Consider the following 21,345-nt stretch of genomic DNA (forward strand, 5'->3'; position numbering starts at 1 on the left):
TGTTGACGTTGCATAAAACTCCCCATTAAGAGATGCTTTGGGCATGAAATTAAAAACATGCTAAATGTGGGTGGTTGAGTAACATGGGATTTGGTCCAAATATGCTAATATTTGTTGGTAGTGGCTAGTTTAACTTAGTGTGGATTGCAGTCACTGACAATTATTGAAGTATTCTTTATACTTCTGTCTAGAAATCAGTCCATAATGTTACTCCTCAAACCATTTGTTCTGTCCTGCTGCATATCCTAGTGAGGTGTGGTCCAATTGCTTAAGCCATAATTAACAAAAAAAAATGCCATTTACTTGGCTTAGTTTCAGTTTGTGCTAAAAATCCGTCACTCATTGTAGTTTAGTCATACTGTTTCCTCTTAGTCAGAGCCACTGGTCCAGCCAGTTTAGCATCTTTCATTCAAGTGCATTCCCAGCAACGTACTAGGTAACGTGAATGCTGAGATGCAGCCTGAACTTCCTATCGGACCACTCAACTCGCAGACAGCTGTCTGTCTGAACACCAAGAGACCCTTCGTTGAGTGATTAAGGTTGGTATTGGCGGGAAGAGATTCCTAAACTTTTAAATCCGAATGTATTTTTTTGGGGTCATGAGGCTGGGCTTCTGACAAGCATGATTATACTTCTTGGTTGTGATGGGATTTGAGCTGCTATGGCTGTGTTTACACTGAACCTGAGAACCCACTTGATTTGTTTTGCTGACTGTCCAGTTGTGACCCATATCACATCCGCTATGGTGGTAGAAATAAAAGAATTAGCAAAAGATCTGAATTGGGCTGCCGGTGTAAACGCAGCCTGTGAAGTTTCTTCATACTAGGCATAGACCAATGGTCAAAACATCTGGGTTCCACACATTCTAACACGTCCTGGTGTTTAGGAAAGGGGTGGAGGGTCAATGGTATGAGCTTTTTAAAGGGGGAAATATGCATTTCAAACATTAACAAAGTTGCCACCCCACCACTGTTATGGTAAATGGCTGAGGGATGGGACTGAATGTAACCACTCAAATTCATAGATGACTGAGGGATGGGACTGAATGTAACCACTCAAATTCATAGATGGCTGAGGGATGGGACTGAATGTAACCACTCAAATTCATAGATGGCTGAGAATGCGAAGACTGACCAGCTATGATATAAAATTATGTTAGGAAGCTAGTGTTTAAATTCACTTTTTAGAAATAAAGTGGTAAAACAAGCGTATTGTTCTGATGGGGTAAGACTGAACTAACATGATGCATTTAAGTAATATTCAACAATGAAGTACAAAAATTGATGTCGCAATTGCCTCTAAGGGAAGTAGAGTTTGTTTCCTTCAGTAACATAATGTTCTCTCCGGTCATTGTTGCAGTGCTGAATTTTTTTCTGGTCAGCTGACATAGTTCAGGGCCTGGTGGTTGTCAGGTATGTTAGTTGTGCTGTAACAAAAGCCTGCACACACTTTGACCTTCAACCTGGGCCCGTATTCACAAAGCCTCCTGAAGTAGGAGACCTGAGAGGTATACTACAAAACATAATCAATGAGTTAAGCAGCTAACTTTGATCAACAACTAGACATAACTATAGATTTTTATGCTAAACTTAAATGTTTTTTATGTTAATTAGTCCATGCCCATTTGAATCTTATCTTACAAAAAAATGTCAAGTTATTTCAGAATATTTAGGCAATTTAGCTGGCGAACTTATTGATCCTCCTTTGTAGAATAGCCGTCTGGTCTTGGCTTTAGTTCATAATAAATAAGATGGGGGATCTGATCCTAGACCAGCACTCCTTCTCTGAGACGCCCTAATTCAATGTATCTTAACCAACTTACCCTCAAGTCCCTTGAAGTGGTGTCTTAACAGGTCATTTATTTCCTTACTCAGACTACGTTTAAATCAAATGTTATTTGTCACATGCTTCATAAACAAGTGTGGACTAAAAGTGAAATGCTTACTTACGGGACCTTCCTAACAACGCAGAGAGAAACATAGAGAAATAATAGAAAAATAAAAACAAGGAATATGGATGAGTAATTATAACTTGGCTATTTACATGGGGTAAGTACTGAGTCGATGTGCAGGGATTTGAGGTAGATATGCCTACTAGAAAGTGTGTGCCCTCAGGCCTGGAGAGAAGCAATAGTCATTCCACTACCTAAGAATAGTAAAGCCCACTTTACTTGCTCAAATAGCTGACCAATCAGCCTGTTACCAAACATTAGTAAACTTTTGGATTTTTTTTTTGACCAGATCCAATGATATTTTACAATAACCAAATTGACAACAGACTTTCAGCACAATTATAGGAAAGGACATTCACCACGCACAGCACTGACTGGTGATTGGCAGAGAAATTGATGATAAAAATATTGTGGGGGCTGTTTTGTTAGACTTCAGGGCAGCTTTTGCTTATCGATCTTAGTCTGCTGCTGGAAAAAAACATATGTGTTATGGCTTTACACCCCCTTGCTATACTGTGGATAAAGATGTACCTGTCTAACAGAACACAGAGTATGTTCTTTAATGGAAGCCGCCAACATCAAGGTAGAATCAGAGGTCTCTTCACAGTCCCCAAGTCCAGAATAGACTATGGGAGGCGCACAGTTCTACATAGAGCCATGGCCACATGGAACTCTATTCCACAGCAGGTAACTGTTGCCAGCAGTAGAATCAGATTTAAAAATCAGATAAAAATACAGCTGATGGAACAGCGGAGACTGTGAAGAGACACACACAAAGGTACAGACACTCGCATGAACACACAAACGCTAGCACACACACTCTACACACACGTACGTTGTAATATTGTTGTATGGTGGTATATACATTTTGTATTGTAGATATGTAGTGGTGTAATAATGTTATATGATGTACTGTTTTATCTTTTGTATTATATGTAATGTAAGTGCCTTAATGTGTTTGGACCCCAAGAAGAGTAGCTGCTGCCTTGGCAGGGACTAATGGGGATCCATAATAAACACCAGGAAGAGTAGCTGCTGCCTTGGCAGGAACTAATGGGGATCACTAATACATACAAAATAGAAATATGTACATATTGGTAGGAATAAAGTAACTAGGCAACAGGATAGATAATAAACAGCAGCATGTGATGAGTCAAGAGTTCATGGGTCAATTCAGGGGGTCTATTTAACTAACTTGGTTGTTGTCCTGGCACCACACTGCTATGTTACTGACCTCCCTGTAGGCTGTCTCATCGTTCTTTGGTGATCAGGCCAACCACCGTTGTGTCGTCAACAAACTTAATGATGATGATGGAGTCGTGCGCAACCACACAGTCGTGGAGTCATGGGGGAACAGGGAGTACAGAAGGGAACTGAGCACGCACCCCTGAGGGGCCCTCGTGTTCAAGGTCAGTGTGGCAGATGGGTTGTTGCCTGCACTCATCGCCTGGGGGCAGACAATTAGGAAGTTCAGGATCCAGTAGCATAGGGAGGTGTTCAGTCCCAGGGTCCTGAGCTTAGTGATGAGCTTGGGGGCATTATGGTGTTGAACACTGAGCAATAGTGTTCCTCTTGTCCAAGTGGAGAGCGCATTGTTGAGTGCAATAGAAATTATGTCATCTGTGGATCTGTTGGGGCGGTATGCACATTGGTGTGAGTCCAGGGTGTCTGGGATTATGGTGTTGATGTGAGCCATGAGCTAGCCTTTCAAAGCATTTCTTGGCTACAGATGTGAGTGCTACGGAGCGATAATCATTTAGACAGGTTACCTTGGCGTTCTTGCGCACAGGGACTATAGTTTTCTGCTTGAAACACGTAGGTATTACAGACTGGGTCAGGGAAAGGTTGAAAATGTAATTGAAGACACTTTCCAGCTGGTCAGCACATGCTCAGAGTATGCATCCTGTAATCAGTCTGAATGTTAACCTGTTAAAAGGTCTTACTAACATCGGCTACAGAGAGCGAGATCACCCAGTCTTCCGGAACAGCTGGTGCTCTCATGCATGGTTTAATGTTGCTTGCCTCGAAGTGAGCATAAAAGGTATTTCGCTTGTCTGGTAGGCTCACGTCCCTGGGAAGCGTCCCTGGGTTTCCCTTTGTCAGAGCCAGTGTAGTAGGATTTGATCTTAGTCTTGATGTTTTGACTGTCGGAAAACAGAGGGATTTCTTATGTGTCTGGATTGGTGTCCTGCTATTTGAAAGCGGCAGCTCTAGCCTTTAGCTCAATGAGGATGTTGCCTGTAATCTATGGCTTCTGGTTGGGATATGTACGTATGGTCACTGTGGGGACGACAGCGTCGTCGATGCACTTATTAATGAAGCCGGTGACGGATGTGATAAACTCCTCGATGCCATCGGATGAATCCCGGGACATATTCCAGTCTATGCTGGTGAAACAGTCCTGTAGCTTAGTTTACACAGGCAGCCCAATTCTACAATTTTTGGCAAAAGATCTGATCTAATTGGTCAAAGGACCAATAATTGTCCAAAATACCAATAATTGGGCAAAAGGTCAGAGTTCGGCTGTCTGTGAAAACGCAGCCTTGAGGAAGATCTCAATTTTATACGCCTTGCGTCCTCTCTCCTTTTTTCCTTCTCAAAACCCATTGGAGGAGAATGTCAAAGGAGCAGGACATCTGGTTTTCTCATCCAATAGCTTCTGATAAGGAAACGAGGAGAGAGGACACAAGGTGTATGGAATCTCCCATAGACTTTCAGGAATCTGAAGTGTCCTTGAGCAAGGCCTAATTAGTCTGTCAGTCAATTGCAGCCCCACCACTTGGTTTTCTGTAAAGCAGAGGGATAGGGCTGGAGAAATGTAAGATCTCATTCTTTGAATGAGCTATGGGTGAAATGACTGACAGCCAATAAGATCAGCGTATTTAGAAGTTATACAGGACAGTGTTTGTAACTTTTAAAACTGAATTCTTAAAATAGATTTTCTTTGCATACCATCCCCACATACAAATGAACAGGTCATAGTTTTCACCCTGTAACACTGAAACCCAATGAGGGCAAATTAGGTTAGTCTTGAAATTCCTCAGGCTTGGAATTACTCCTTAAAGGCCCCTTGCAGTTGTTTTTATATCAATATCACATTTCTGGGTAACATTTGGTACCTTACTGTAATGGATTATCCATTAAAATGGGCAAAAATGGCTTTTTATCAGAAAAATATTTCTCAAGCAAGGACTGTATGGGAGTGGTCTGAGTGGGGAGGGGAAATCTGAAAACTAGCTGTTATTGACAGAGAAGTCTCCATAACAATGTGTGTTGGAACTGGAAAAGAATGAGACGTTATACAAAAACAACAGGGATGTCCACATTCATAACATTCTAGCCTTGATGTGTTGATGTCCTGTTGACTTTTACAAAGACTACAATAATTTAAGTTGCGTTACTACTAGCACATTTACAAATGTTTAGTCATTGTCTCAATATTGATCCTGTTTTGTAAAATAAGAGTGAGTGTGTTTGTCTGTGTTTCATGTTTGTGATTGCCCTCTAACTGACCTCCATTTCTGTCTCCAGAGGCCCAAGCTTCCTTCGATACACATCCCTGTGTGAAAAGCTCTGATGTTGATCCAAGTTTTTCTGGGGCACCTGGTTGTGGCCCTAGGCCTGCTCCTGCCCTACCCTGTCTGTGAGGCCACCTCTCTGGGTGCAGTGGTCAATGTTGTCCCTCTAGAGAAAAGTGGAGGAAATATGGTGAGGTTACACATTGTTAATTACCAGTGCTGTCAGCTTTTAACACTGTATTAGGAATTTCAGGATTGACCTAAAATATGCACTGTGATAATGATAGGCTTTCTATGTTATGATGCACATGTGCGCAGTATTCAAATGAATTACAAATCCATGTTGATTGGTTCTGTCACGAATATCACCGAAGGTGGCTCCCCTTCCTGTTCGGGTGGTGCTCATCGGTCGTCACCGGTCTACTAGCTGCTACCGATCCCTTTTCCCCTTTTCGTTTTGTTTGGTCTAATTGGTTTAACCTGTTCCTTGTTTTGTGTTGGGATTATTTAAGTTCAGTTAGCTCGCCTGTTGTCACGGTTTTCTGTATGTGAAGGAGAGTCGGACCAAAATGCGGCGTGTAGCTTGCGATCCATGTTTATTTAAACTAACGTAAAACACGAATCGATACAAACACTACAAAACAATAAACGTAACGAAAACCGAAACAGCCTAATACTGGTGCACATACACACAGAACAAGGACATCAAGACACTAAGGACTATCACCCACGAACACACAGTGAAACCCAGGCTACCTAAATATGGTTCCCAATCAGAGACAATAACTAACACCTGCCTCTGAAGGAGAACCATATCAGGCCAGACATAGAAATAGACAAACAAGACATCCAACATAGAATGCCCACCCAGCTCACGTCCTGACCAACACTAAAACAAGGAAAACACACACGAACGATGGTCAGAACGTGACAGTACCCCCCCTCCAAGGTGCGGACTCCGGACGCACAACCTAAACCTATAGGGGAGGGTGTGGGTGGGCATCTGTCCGCGGTGGCGGCTCTGGCGCTGGACGTGGACCCCACTCCATAATAGTCTTAGTCCACCTCCTTAGCGTCCCTAGATAGGCAACCCTCCTTAATGGCAGCTCGGGACAGAGGGGCAGCTCGGGACAGAGGGACAGCTCGGGACTGAGGGGTAGCTCGGGACTGAGGGGTAGCTCGGGACTGAGGGGTAGCTCGGGACTGAGGGGTAGCTCGGGACTGAGGGGTAGCTCGGGACTGAGGGGTAGCTCGGGACTGAGGGGTAGCTCGGGACTGAGGGGTAGCTCGGGACTGAGAGGAAGCTCAGCACTGAGAGGAAGCCCAGGCAGGTAGTTGGATCCAGCAGATCCTGGCTGACTAGCGGATCTGGAAGAGTCTGGTTGACTGGCAGATCTGGAAGAGTCTGGTTGACTGGCAGATCTGGAAGAGTCTGGTTGACTGGCAGATCTGGAAGAGTCTGGTTGACTGGCAGATCTGGAAGAGTCTGGTTGACTGGCAGATCTGGAAGAGTCTGGTTGACTGGCAGATCTGGAAGAGTCTGGTTGACTGGCAGATCTGGAAGAGTCTGGCTGACTGGCAGATCTGGAAGAGTCTGGCTGACTGGCAGATCTGGAAGAGTCTGGCTGACTGGCAGATCTGGAAGAGTCTGGTTGACTGGCAGATCTGGAAGAGTCTGGCAGATGTGGAAGAGTCTGGCTGACTGGCAGTTCTGGCTGCTCCATGCTGACTGGCTGCTCCATGCTGACTGGGCGGCCCTGGCTGCTCCATGCTGACTGGGCGGCCCTGGCTGCTCCATGCTGACTGGGCGGCCCTGGCTGCTCCATGCTGACTGGGCGGCCCTGGCTGCTCCATGCAGACTGGGCGGCCCTGGCTGCTCCATGCAGACTGGGCGGCCCTGGCTGCTCCATGCAGACTGGGCGGCCCTGGCTGCTCCATGCAGACTGGGCGGCCCTGGCTGCTCCATGCAGACTGGGCGGCCCTGGCTGCTCCATGCAGACTGGGCGGCCCTGGCTGCTCCATGCAGACTGGGCGGCCCTGGCTGCTCCATGCAGACTGGGCGGCCCTGGCTGCTCCATGCAGACTGGGCGGCCCTGGCTGCTCCATGCAGACTGGGCGGCCCTGGCTGCTCCATGCAGACTGGGCGGCCCTGGCTGCTCCATGCAGACTGGGCGGCCCTGGCTGCTCCATGCAGACTGGGCGGCCCTGGCTGCTCCATGCAGACTGGGCGGCCCTGGCTGCTCCATGCAGACTGGGCGGCCCTGGCTGCTCCATGCAGACTGGGCGGCCCTGGCTGCTCCATGCAGACTGGGCGGCCCTGGCTGCTCCATGCAGACTGGGCGGCCCTGGCTGCTCCATGCAGACTGGGCGGCCCTGGCTGCTCCATGCAGACTGGCAGCTCTGGCGGCTCCATGCAGACTGGCAGCTCTGGCGGCTCCATGCAGACTGGCAGCTCTGGCGGCTCCATGCAGACTGGCAGCTCTACGCAGACTGGCAGCTCCACGCAGACTGGCAGCTCCACGCAGACTGGCAGCTCCTTGCAGACTGGCAGCTCCTTGCAGACTGGCAGCTCCTTGCAGACTGGCAGCTCCTTGCAGACTGGCTGCTCCTTGCAGACTGGCTGCTCCTTGCAGACTGGCAGCTCCTTGCAGACTGGCAGCTCCTTGCAGACTGGCAGCTCCTTGCAGACTCAGACTGGCAGTTCTGAACAGGCAGGAGACTCCGGAAGCGCTGTAGAGGCGGAAGGCTCTGGCAGCGCTAAACAGGCGGGAGACTCCGGCAGCGCTGAAGAGGAGGAAGGCTCTGGCAGCGCTGGACAGGCGAGGCGCACTGTAGGCCTGATGCGTGGTGCTGGCACTGGTGGTACTGGGCCGAGGACACGCACAGGAAGCCTGGTGCGGGGAGCTGCTACCGGAGGGCTGGGGTGTGGAGGTGGTACTGGGTAGACCGGACCGTGCAGGCGCACTGGAGCTCTTGAGCACCGAGCCTGCCCAACCTTACCTGGTTGAATGCTCACGGTTGCCCTGCCAGTGCGGCGAGGTGGAATAGCCCGCACTGGGCTATGCAGGCGAACCGGAGACACCGAGCGCAAGGCTGGTGCCATGTAAGCCGGCCCAAGGAGACGCACTGGAGACCAGATGCGTAGAGCCGGCTTCATGGCACTTGGCTCGATGCTCACTCTAGCCCGGCCGATACACGGAGCTGGAATGTACCGCACCGGGCTATGCACCCGCACTGGAGACACCGTGCGCACCACAGCATAACACGGTGCCTGCCCGGTCTCTCTAGCCCCCCGGTAAGCACAGGGAGTTTGCCCAGGTCTCCTACCTGGCGTAGCCATACTTCCGTCCGCGCCGCCGTGCTTGCTTCGCCAACTCCATTCTCCGATAACCTTCCGCGCACTGCTCCATCGAATCCCAGGCGGGCTCCGGCACTCTCCCTGGGTCGACCGCCCAACTGTCTATCTCCTCCCAAGTAGTATAGTCCATACTCTTGCTGTCCATAACGTCCTCCCATGTCCATTCCTCCTTTCGCTGCTGTTGCCCGTTACCACGCCGCTTGGTCCTGTTGTGGTGGGTGATTCTGTCACGGTTTTCTGTATGTGAAGGAGAGTCGGACCAAAATGCGGTGTGTAGATTGCGATCCATGTTTATTTAAACTAACGTAAAACACGAATCGATACAAACACTACAAAACAATAAACGTAACGAAAACCGAAACAGCCTAATACTGGTGCACATACACACAGAACAAGGACATCAAGACACTAAGAACAATCACCCACGAACACACAGTGAAACCCAGGCTACCTAAATATGGTTCCCAATCAGAGACAATAACTAACACCTGCCTCTGAACGAGAACCATATCAGGCCAGACATAGAAATAGACAAACAAGACATCCAACATAGAATGCCCACCCAGCTCACGTCCTGACCAACACTAAAACAAGGAAAACACACACAAACGATGATCAGAACGTGACACCTGTGTTCGGGCTTGTTTGCTGTTTTTGGTCCAGGAGTGTTCCTGTCTTTTGGACTTTCCGCTGTACAGCGTATGTACCAGTGTAGTACATGTTGGAGTTTGTGCGCTGTGATTGTACGGAATAAAGTGTTTTTTCTGAATCCTCTGCTTTCTGCGCCTGACTCCACACCCATCACTCTTCGAAGCCTGACAGGTTCTTGCTGTACCTCCCAGCTGTAAACACACAGCCCCTCCAGGTTACTTACTACACTGGTATTTTGCAGTCTCTGCGATTTACCTGTTGTTTTCATTGTTTTTGTTTGTTTCGATTTACTTGATAAAATGGTAAATAGCCAATAAATACAGTGTGGTTTAGGCACCAATAACAGGTAGACAATGAGTGCTGAATTCCTAAAACCAAGTTCCTCATTGTTACCATGTAATTAATTATATGACCTCCTGACCTCACGTTACCTTTGGCAGGTGAGGGCCCACTACACCGTGATCTCTGCCCTTCCCTGTCCTACGTTCTCCGGAGTGTGTCAGACAGGGGAAGACTGTGTCGTGCATACCACCTCGTTACCCTACACAGGACAGAAGCCCGCCTCAGGCTGGTGTGTCCGCCAATGGCAGAGGACCATTCCCAGCAACTACAAGGCCACCGTGAATGTGGGGTATGTGATTCGCTGAGAGACCTGTTATTATTATTACACTGTGACCATTTGATGTGCTTTTGTAGAACATCTATAGAATCAATACACACTGACTGGTCATGTTCAGTGCTAGCTTCTGCAACATTGAAGACCGTAAGGTTTCATGAGTTGGTTTCATAATGGTGAAAATGTTACACGAACTTACTTCAATGCAGTTGGACATTAGACCTCCTCAGTCCTCACAATTCAGAACATTAATGTATAATGCAGTTTCATGACTGATCATTCTTACTTTATATCATATGCATTATGTTGTCTATGTGTTATAAAGCAACCATTTTGCAGGTTATGTCACACCATTTCAGGAAAAGTGAAAAACAAACATACTTATTTGACTCCCCTGTAACTGTGAATTAGGTCCAACGTGAATGTGTTTCTGTTCTTGTGGGCTGGACCCTCCAACCAGTCTAACCCATTGAGACTAAACCAGCCCCCTTACTGCAGCCTGCCTCCTCCTCTCAGGTAACTCAACTCACTGTAACCTGGACCTGAGTCTTGTACTGCACATAAAAACATTACTCTGTTTACTCTAGTCTACACATTCTCACGGTTTTGACTGTTGATATGTAGTGTGATTTATTTGGTCATGATGACTGATACATTTTGACCCTTTTCTCTCCTCTTTGTCCTTCTCTCCCTTTCGTTTTCTCCTTCCTTCCTTCCTTCCTTCCTTCCTTCCTTCCTTCCTTCCTTCCTTCCTTCCTTCCTTCCTTCCTTCCTTCCTTCCTTCCTTCCTTCCTTCCTTCCTTCCTTCCTTCCCATACTTTTTTCTTTCTCCTCTGTATCTCATCCCGATTGTCAAGCTCTTCGGTTCCGCTACAGCCTCTTCAAGTCTCTCAAAACAGGGTCCCAGTCCTCAAACTGCCTGTGTGTCTGACTTATTGTTTGTGAGATACACTACTGTCCAAAAGTTCGGGGTCACTTAGAAATGTCCTTGTTTTTTAAAGAAAAGCACATTTTTTACCATTAAAATAATATCAAATTGATCAGAAATGCAGTGTAGACATTGTTAATGTTGTAAATTACTATTGTAGCTGGAAACGGCTGATTTTTAATGGAGTATCTACACAGGCGTACAGAGGCCCATTATCAGCAACCATCACTCCTGTGTTCCAATGGCACGTTGTGTTAGCTAATCCAAGTTTATAATTTTAAAAGGCTAATTGACCATTAGAAAACCCTTTTGCAATTATGTTAGCACAGCTGAAAACTGTTGTCCTGATCAAAGAAGCAATAAAACTGTCCTTCTTTAGACTAGTTGAGTATCTGGAGCATCAGCATTTGTGGGCTCGATTACAGGCTCAAAATGGCCAGAAACAAATAACTTTATTCTGAAACTTGTCAGTCTATTTTTGTTCTGAGAAATGAAGGCTATTCCATGAGAGAAATACTACTACTCCCTTCACAGAACAGCGCAAACTGGCCCTAACCAAAATAGAAAGACGAGTGGGAGGCCCCCGGGTCACAACTGAGCAAGAGGACAAGTACATTAGAGTGTCTAGTTTGAGAAACAGATGCCTCAAAAGTCCTCAACTGGCAGCTTCATTAATTAGTACCCGCAAAACACCAGTCTCAACATCAACAGTGAAGAGGCGACTCCGGGATGCTGGCCTTCTAGATAGAGTTGCAAAGAAAAAGCCATATCTCAGACTGGCCAATAAAAATAAAATATTAAGATGAGCAAAAGAACACAGACACTGGACAGAGGAACTCTGCCTTGAAGGCCAGCATCCCGGAGTAGCCTCTTCACTGTTGACGTTGAGACTGGTGTTTTGCGGGTACTATTTAATGACGCTGCCAGGAGGAATATATATATATATATATATATATATATAATAAAGTGGGGAGAAAAACTCTTAAGTTACATATGATATTAACTGAGTGTGTATTCTTGTGTCAGGGCTCGTGTGAACTGCCCACATCACTTCCCACTGACGGTGAAGGACCTGGATGGGGACACAGTGCTCTGTCGCTTTGCCCAGGCTGACCTTGGAGAATGCCTTGACTGCCCCCAGTACAACTTTCTGAAGATGGAGGAGGTGAGTCGTAACTTATCTGTGTCTTTGTGTTAGTCCACACAGCAGTGACTGTTACGATGCCCCAAACAGCCAAGAAAAGGAGATAGAGAACCGTGTAGATTTCATTCCTATCCAGAGAAATAGCAAACATGAATCGGTCATTGTGGATGCATCATGTACCATCTAAATGTGCGGGGAGGTTAAACCAGTTTAGAGATATTTGTTGGACTTGGGTTTTTTTTAGGGCGAGACTTTCGGCTTCAGGCATGTGGAAAACAAAGAACAATTGTTTTCAAATAAATGTTGTTGAATTTGTTTAAATTGCTACTTCATAGGAGACGTGTACGTTGTTGTACAACGGTAAATCATCCGCTGGCCAATACTCTGTGCAGCTGATGGTGGAGGACTTTTCAGGCCAAACCCAAACCAACAAACCCAAAGCACTCAGTTCCATCCCACTGCACCTGTCCCTTACAGGTGAGACTGACACACACAAACTATTTCACGCGGTCTTCTCTTTATTGATGGGCCTGTTTTAGGGGGAAATGCATTAGGTATATTCTGCTGGTCTGTTCTCAATAACTATACATACTGGACTCTATGATGTAGCTGTGTTGTTCAGTCTTGATCTGAGGCACCCTGGGATTGATTTATCAAGCGCTCTTGAAAAATACAATTTCAACACAGTAGTTAGTAATGGATGAATTACCCATATTTATGTACCGGTAGCAACATTTTATATTGAGATACACCCAAAGTTCTTGAAAAGGAGCAATCATATACAGTATGATACCTGAAGGAGGTTAAAAAGAAAGTTGTTTAAAACTAAATAACCTTAACTTTTGTCTTGTTCTTGGTTTCAGTGGAGGAGGCGTCCTCAAGCTGCACTGCTGAGCCGGTCACTACAGGACTGACACCAACAGGGGGAGCCACTATCTACGTTCTGCCCTATGAGCAGATCAACGTGTCTGTCACCTTTCATTCTGACCTAGAGAGGTGTGTTATACTTCTCAACCTAGAGTAGTGTGTTATACTACTCAACCTAGAGGTGTGTATACTACTGAACCTAGAGGTGTGTTATACTACTCAACCTAGAGAGGTGTGTTATACTACTGAACCTAGAGAGGTGTGTATACTACTGAACCTAGAGAGGTGTGTTATACTACTGAACCTAGAGGTGTGTTATACTACTGAACCTAGAGGTGTGTTATACTACTGAACCTAGAGGTGTGTTATACTACTGAACCTAGAGGTGTGTTATACTACTCAACCTAGAGGTGTGTTATACTACTCAACCTAGAGGTGTGTTATACTACTGAACCTAGAGGTGTGTTATACTACTCAACCTAGAGAGGTGTGTTATACTACTGAACCTAGAGGTGTGTTATACTACTGAACCTAGAGGTGTGTTATACTACTGAACCTAGAGGTGTGTTATACTACTGAACCTAGAGGTGTGTTATACTACTCAACCTAGAGGTGTGTTATACTACTCAACCTAGAGGTGTGTTATACTACTGAACCTAGAGGTGTGTTATACTACTCAACCTAGAGAGGTGTGTTATACTACTCAACCTAGAGGTGTGTTATACTACTCAACCTAGAGGTGTGTTATACTACTGAACTTTTCCATGAGTTTCCCTCCTTTTGTGTTATGTTTCTCTCGTCTCTCTCTCTCTCTCTCTCTCTCTCGTTGTGTGTAAAAGTTACAAACGGGTTGTTTTCAAAACTTTCATCTGGGATTTCTAATGGAGAAGTTAGTCAGTTGCTGTGCATATTTCTACTGTGTTGACTGTGTTTGCGGTATGTCTCTTCTTCAGCGTGTCAGAAATAGTGGTGGTTGGTCCCCCTGGCCTCTTCAGGACAGCGCTGGAAACCAAGGGTTCCCTGGCCACCATGAATCTCACATGGGTCCAGAGCCCCAGTAACATGCCCTCCCCTCTTTTGCCCCTTTGTTTCCTGGCCAACACCAACAGGTAACTTTTTTGTCAACAACCAATAACGTTTTGGCATATGTTATAACCAACCTGTCTGATGTAATTTACACAACCTTTTTTCTTCACAGTTTGCAGTCTGAACCCAGATGTGTGTGGCTTTACCAAAGTAAGGGCAAGAACAATCACAGTTCTTCCACTCTGTGTGTGTGTGTGTGTGTGTGTGTGTGTGTGTGTGTGTGTGTGTGTGTGTGTGTGTGTGTTGCGTGTGTGTGTTGCGTGTGTGTGTTGCGTGTGTGTGTGTGTTGCGTGCGTGTGTTGCGTGTGTGCGCGTGTGCGCATCTGTCCGAGAGTAAGCATGGTGAAAGGATCGTTTCTTAGTTGTTTACAGTGGTGAAAGGATCGTTTCTTAGTTGTTTACAGTGGTGAAAGGATCGTTTCTTAGTTGTTTACAGTGGTGAAAGGATCGTTACTTAGTTGTTTACAGTGGTGAAAGGATCGTTACTTAGTTGTTTACAGTGGTGAAAGGATCGTTACTTAGTTGTTTACAGTGGTGAAAGCGGGGTGAGGTAAAGGTGCACTTTGGTTCAAAATATGTTCATAGTATACAATTTTTTTTCTGTTCCAGGACAGATGGAGACCTTTCCCACTGGAACAGGTATAGAACACACTGTGTAGTTGATATCCACGACTGGCTGGCTGACCTACCCTAACCCTTACCCAGGTTCCTATCCAGAACCCTCCTCTCTTCACCATAACCCTAACCCAGGTTCCTATCCAGATCCCTCCTCTCTTCACCATAACCCTAACCCATGTTCCTATCCAGATCCCTCCTCTCTTCACCATAACCCTAACCCAGGTTCCTATCCAGATCCCTCCTCTCTTCACCATAACCCTAACCCAGGTTCCTATCCAGATCCCTCCTCTCTTCACCATAACCCTAACCCAGGTTCCTATCCAGATCCCTCCTCTCTTCACCATAACCCTAACCCAGGTTCCTATCCAGATCCCTCCTCTCTTCACCATAACCCTAACCCAGGTTCCTATCCAGATCCCTCCTCTCTTCACCATAACCCTAACCCAGGTTCCTATCCAGATCCCTCCTCTCTTCACCATAACCCTAACCCAGGTTCCTATCCAGATCCCTCCTCTTCACCATAACTCTAACCCAGGTTCCTATCCAGATCCCTCCCCATACACTGATACATCACACTCTTTTTCTTCTTTATTCATGTTTTGTTTAGTCTGATATTTTGTTTTGAGTCCTTTATTTTTGTTTTTCTTTTCATTTATATAATTTGGGTCCTTAAAAAGCTCTATGTGCCGTGTATGATTATTCTTTCTGGCTCCTTCCAGAGCTGACCTGTGGGAAGACTGAGATGCATCTGGTTCTCCCCATTTCCACCCTGAAGAACCTGGTTGTGTCAGAGCTCCAGCTCAACCATCCTTCCTGTAGTGTCACGTCCAACTCCACCCATGTGATGGCCCGCATCTCTCTGACTGGCTGCGGCACTAAGAGAGTGGTACGAGACTCCGCCCACTGTATCAAATGCAAAACTTACATGGGCTCCGTCCCATTAGTGGTGCATGAGTAAAATAACTGGAAAAGCCAAGCGAGAGAAAATGCCATATTACAACCTACATGTTGTGATAATTACCTTGTTTGCTCTATAACCTGTTAGTTCATATGCCTTGCCACCGTGATATATAGGCCTAAGACCGAGACAATAAGAAGTGGCAGAATAAATTCAACCACACCTTTGTATCATCACAAAACCGGAAAGAAACCTCTGTCCGATGAAGTCCACAAAGCATAGTGCATATAACAGACAGTGACATGACCTACAGCATGATCAAGCAAGGTAATGTTGGGGCGGCAGGTAGCCTAGTGGTTACAGCATTGGACTAGTAACCGAAAGGTTGCAAGATCGAATCCCCGAGCTGATAAGGTAAAAATCTGTAGTTCTGCAGTTACCGCAAGTCGCAAACAAAGTAGGAGCTGCCTCCACTATTCCAGCACCATTTCAACTTCAACATTTCCACATCATCGAATCAGCCCTGAAAACTTAAAGATACCAAAAACAATTTAGTCCAATCAAGCTAAATATGATGTGGCTGTCCATAGTTCTGATTTTTGTGTGTGTGTTGAAGTCGGAAGTTTACATACACCGTACTTACATTTAAACATTTAAACTCAGCTTTTCACAATTCCTGAACTTTAATCCTAGTAAAAATTCACAATTCCTGAACTTTAATCCTAGTAAAAATTCCCTGTCTTCGGTCAGTTAGGATCACCACTTTATTTTAAGAATGTGAAATGTCAGAATAATAGTAGAGAGAATTATTTATTTCAGCTTTTATGTCTTTCATCACATTCCCAGTGGGTCAGAAGTTTACATACACTCAGTTAGTATTTGGTAGCATTGCCTTTAAATTGTTTAACTTGGGTCAAACGTTTCGGGTAGTCTTCCACAAGATTCCCACAATAAGTTGGGTGAATTTTGGCCCATTCCTCCTGACAGAGCTGGTGTAACTGGGTCAGGTTTGTAGGCTTTCTTGCTTGCACACGCTTTTTCAGTTCTGCCCACAAATGTTCTATAGGATTGAGGTCAGGGCTTTGTGATGGCCACTCCAATACCTTGACATTGTTGTCCTTAAGCCATTTTGCCACAACTTTGGAAGTACATTTGTTGTCATTGTCCATTTGGAAGACCCATTTACGACCAATCTTTAACTTCCTGACTGAGGTCTTGAGATGTTGCTTCAATATATCCACATAATTTTCCTTCTCATGATGCCATCTATTTTGTGAAGTGCACCAGTCCCTCCTGTAGCAAAGCACACCCACAACATGATGCAGCCACCCCCATGCTTCACGGGTGGGATGGTGTTCTTCGGCTTGCAAGCCTCCCCCTTTTTCCTCCAAACATAACGACGGTCATTATGGCCAAACAGTTCTATTTTTGTTTCATCAGACTAGAGGACATTTCTCCAAAAAGTACGATCTTTGTCCCCATGTGCAGTTGCAAACCGTAGTCTGGCTTTTTTAACAGCGGTTTTGGAGCAGTGACTTCTTCCTTGCTGAGCAGCCATTCAGGTTATGTCGATATAAGATTTGTTTTACTGTGGATATAGATAATATTGTACCTGTTTCCTCCAGAATCTTCACAAGGTCCTTTGCTGTTCTGGGATTGATTTGCACTTTTCGCACCAAAGTACGTTCATCTCTAGGAGACAGAAGGTGTCTCCTTCCTGATCGGTATGACGGCTGCATGGTCCCATGGTGTTTATACTTGCGTACTATTGTTTGTACAGTTAAACGTGGTACCTTCAGGCATTTGGAAATTGCTCCCAAGGATGAACCAGACTTGTGGAGGTCTACAATATTTTTTCTGAGGTCTTGGCTGATTGCTTTTGATTTTCCCATGATGTCAAGCAAAGAGGCACTGAGTTTGAAGGTAGGCCTTGAAATACATCCACAGGTACACCTCCAATTGACTCAAATGATGTCAATTAGCCTATCAGAAGCTTCTAAAGCCATGACATCATGTTCTGGAATTTTCCAAGCTGTTTAAAGGCACAGTCAACTTAGTGTATGTAAACTTCTGACCCACTGGAATTGTGATACAGTGAATTATAAGTGAAATAATCTGTCTGTAAACAATTGTTGGAAAAATGACTTGTGTCATGCACAAAGTAGATGTCCTAACCGACTTGCCAAAACTATAGTTTGTTAACAAGAAATTTGTGGAGTGGTTGAAAAACTAGTTTTAATGACTCCAACCTAAGTGTATGTAAACTTCCGACTTCAACTGTATGTGTTCTTGCAAGTAGAAAAAACATGTTGACCCAGCCTACTTGCAGAGAAATGTCAATGCCATCCTCCTCTCATGTTGACGAAACAGTCTATGATTCTGTCATACAGTACCTGCTTTTAGTTTTTGTTGTCCTAGGCTACCTGGCTAAAATACTTGCTCGGTAGCCTAACTTTCTTGTAATGATGAGCCAGCTAGTTAACATTAGCCTACTACATTTAGCTACATAATGAACTTCCATGCTCTCAGGCCGGGGACACAATGTATGGTTGGTTGGATAAGAATCACTGTTATAATCATTGGCCAGTAAGGAGAATTAAGTAAAACTACAAGTCCAAATCTCTCTCTTCATCTATGGCTAATTTAAGAACGGGACAATTTTAGCTAGCTAGCTAGCCACTCGAGGACAACAATGCAACAAGATGCAACAAATCCATTTTTTTCTGTCAATAACGTTTTGCTCTCGATGTGATGTGATTGGTGTGAAGCCAATTCCAAACTGGCCTCTCTGGACCTTTTATTTTTGGTGTGCCAGGACCATTCACAGTTTTGAGCTCACTCAGTTTAGCTCAACGCTGATTGGCTATCATTTTTTTTATTTTTTTATCAAGGGAGACCAAATGCTTGCTGGTTTCCCTTGCGTTTAATACTACGGGCGGCAACAATGTCATACTTTTTTTAACCAGACAGCATCAGGTAGATGGGCTACACATACAGAGCCAGAGGAATGCTGTTTCGCTCACTCGGATGCTGTCACCGGTGAGATACAGAACGTTCAGTCTCTTGCGACTTGAAGGAAAATTATGAAACTCAGAGATGAAAGATATATCATTTTAGATGTTTTTTTCTTGGTCAGTTTTTTGAGGAAGCCTGGCTTCCCTTTGCATACATAAATGCACGCCACTGCTCCTTCCATAAATCAGTTTTAACAGACTGTCTGCTGTGATGTGCGAACGAACCAGAATATCCACACATGATCCTGTTCCTTTTCTCCTCAGCACTCTGGTTCAGAGATGGTGTACACCAACACCCTGCGAAGTGTACGCAACACTGTCATCAGTCGGCAGCCCACCCTGATTATGTCGCTCGCCTGCCGTTTCCCCGGCGTCGAGGCCAAGGGCCCGCGGTACGCCATCAACATGCCGTCGGAGCAGGAGACCTTCGGCATCATCAAGTTCTGGTTGGAGTTCTACCGGCCTGGGGAGGGGCCCATGGCTAACAGAACTAAAATCGCCAAGTTCCGCCACCTCCTCCCTTTCTCGCAGCGTGTCCGCCGAGAGACGTCGGTCCGCACCGCGAGCAGGCTGGACACACTGGACCTGCATGTGTTCTCCAACACCTCTCTGGACAGGGCAGAGCTGATGGTGGGCAAGTGCATGGAGTCCGAGACAGAAGACATGGCTGACAGCCACTGGATCCTGGATCAGGGGTCAGTGATAGTTTTCTGACATTTTTACCCAATCTTAATTGTTTGTTATTACCCCAAATGGAGTACTTGGGTTTTTAATACAAGCTCTACAATAAGCCATATGAACTAAACAATGCATGGAATTCAGAAAACTGTCCATTTAACTCAGTTGAGGTGGTAGCAATTTGTCAAGTCGCTATGAAATGGATAGTTTACTGAGATTGCCTCTGTTTTGAAACCGCTTCTCTCACATACATTAAAAACATGAAATGTCTTCCTTCTTTCTCAGGTGTTCGGCTGGAAATGGAACCCTGGAGATTCTGACTTCAACCCCCACTGTCAGGGTATACCGAATCAACCTGAGCACTATCAAAACTAAAGGAACCACGGTGTGTCTTTCTGGCCATGTATCTCTCTTCTGGAATATGAAGGGTGCTTCCATTTGTCTCTCGGGCATCCGGAACCTGCCAACATGACTATCCAGTTGAGCTAAAGCCCAGGGACTAAAAATAAATAAACTAACTAGTGCCTATATCCCATACTTAAGCAATAATGCACGAGGGGTTGTGCTATGTGGCCAATATACCAAGGCTAAGGGCTGTTCTTATGCACAACGCAACGCAGAGGGCCTGGATACAGTCGTTAGCCGTGGTATATTGGCCATATACCACAAACCACAGAGGTTCCTTATTGCTATTATATACCACAGCTGTCAGGCAATCAGCATTCCCAGTTTATAATATTTAATTTAAGACATGTTTTATTATTGTTATTACTGATTTATCCACTTCAATCCATGTGTCAGTCTGCCACTATGTGTTTGTCCCTTTCAGCTCTGTTTGAATAACAGTATATGTCCACCTGAAAGGCCATCAAATGTGTTTAATGCTTATTCTCACAATATATTTTTGTGGTCTTGGGTCCGACTCTCTCTAACAACGTTAGCCTATATGATCACATATAGTGTAACAATCTGTAGTACAAGTGTTGCATGTGTAGTTGATCGTGTCTCTTGTCGTCTGCAGATGTACGTGGAGTGTACAGTGTATCTCTGTGTCACCACGAGGCCCTCTCAGAAGTGCCCTGATCAGTGTGACAGGGCCAGCAGCAACCAGGTAATGGTTGACAACGTGCTGACCAGGAGCTACACCGTCCGCTCCGGCCCTGTTAGCCTCGTACCCACCACCGCTGCACTGGCAACTACCACTGTGGTCCCAGCAACCACCCCCACTGGTACCATTAGTGCAACAGCAGCAACAACTACAACAGCCTCGAATGGTAGGATTTGTAAACTTAGCTGTAGCTTCAATTTATCTTTGGGGGCTTTAGCCCGGCAGTATTCCAACCGATAGGGAAAAGATGACCAGCACTTACCAATAAAGTAGAACTAACCAGTGATATTTACCCTCAATTGGATTCTCTCCTCTACTTTCTCCTACTCTAGCTCCGACTGAGGACTCAAACATGGCAGTGGGCGTGGTCTTGGCTGTCATTCATGTCTTACTTCAAGGCCTGCTTCATCACTGAAGAGAACAAGGCTTATAATTCCAATGTTGTTCAATTGTAGCTCTCGTGAATTACTGCATACTAATTTACATCATAAGAAGCCAATGGAATTAATGATATGACACACTTTTTACATTGAATGGGTCGTTTTTCAAGATAATTATTTTGTACAGTAAAACTCCCCATGGTGGTTTCTACATTTTCTCTGAGGACATTGGTAGACTTACATTGCATCAAAACTCGAAATTTGTGCATGTAAAGCACGAAACACCGAGAATCTCACTGCTGAAAGGTACTTATCACAGCGGGTGGCATTCCTTCTCTTGCTCGAGAAAAAGCGGTAGCTGCTGCGTGACAACCTGGTAGCGAGGAATTGTGTCTGTGTATTGTCACAATACTCTGACAATTTTACCAGGCAAACGTTTGACAATCTTACTGGTGTGTCTGAGCTTTAGCTATTTTTAACTGCTGTTTATAACTATTTTCGTCCAAAAATCCTGTTCAGAATGTAATCCT

The 21,345-nt window shown here is 45.3% G+C and overlaps 1 protein-coding gene across 1 annotated transcript; it reads left to right on the plus strand.

Annotated features, from left to right (window-relative positions):
* Nucleotides 1-44: 44 nt before the first annotated feature.
* LOC110526734 lies at nucleotides 45-20,915 on the plus strand. The gene is made up of 15 exons (XM_036963425.1): nucleotides 45-539; nucleotides 5,483-5,659; nucleotides 9,919-10,109; nucleotides 10,506-10,610; nucleotides 12,049-12,187; nucleotides 12,502-12,643; nucleotides 13,030-13,162; nucleotides 13,987-14,142; nucleotides 14,232-14,269; nucleotides 14,729-14,758; nucleotides 15,457-15,623; nucleotides 18,914-19,344; nucleotides 19,613-19,712; nucleotides 20,349-20,601; nucleotides 20,768-20,915. The coding sequence occupies exons 2-15, from the start codon at nucleotides 5,528-5,530 to the stop codon at nucleotides 20,848-20,850; spliced, it is 2,100 nt and encodes a 699-aa protein (XP_036819320.1). The 5' UTR covers nucleotides 45-539; nucleotides 5,483-5,527; the 3' UTR covers nucleotides 20,851-20,915.
* The last annotated feature ends 430 nt before the right edge of the window (nucleotides 20,916-21,345 follow it).

This window comes from Oncorhynchus mykiss, chromosome 26 (assembly GCF_013265735.2).
Source record: "Oncorhynchus mykiss isolate Arlee chromosome 26, USDA_OmykA_1.1, whole genome shotgun sequence".
NCBI lineage: Eukaryota > Metazoa > Chordata > Actinopteri > Salmoniformes > Salmonidae > Oncorhynchus > Oncorhynchus mykiss.

Excerpts from the sequence above, each read along its gene's own strand:
- LOC110526734 (XM_036963425.1), top strand. The coding sequence starts at position 5,528 with ATGTTGATCCAAGTTTTTCTGGGGCACCTGGTTGTGGCCCTAGGCCTG. Across the intron at positions 10,611-12,048 it reads AGCCTGCCTCCTCCTCTCAG|GGCTCGTGTGAACTGCCCAC; the intron begins GTAACTCAACTC and ends TTCTTGTGTCAG. Across the intron at positions 20,602-20,767 it reads AACTACAACAGCCTCGAATG|CTCCGACTGAGGACTCAAAC; the intron begins GTAGGATTTGTA and ends CTCCTACTCTAG.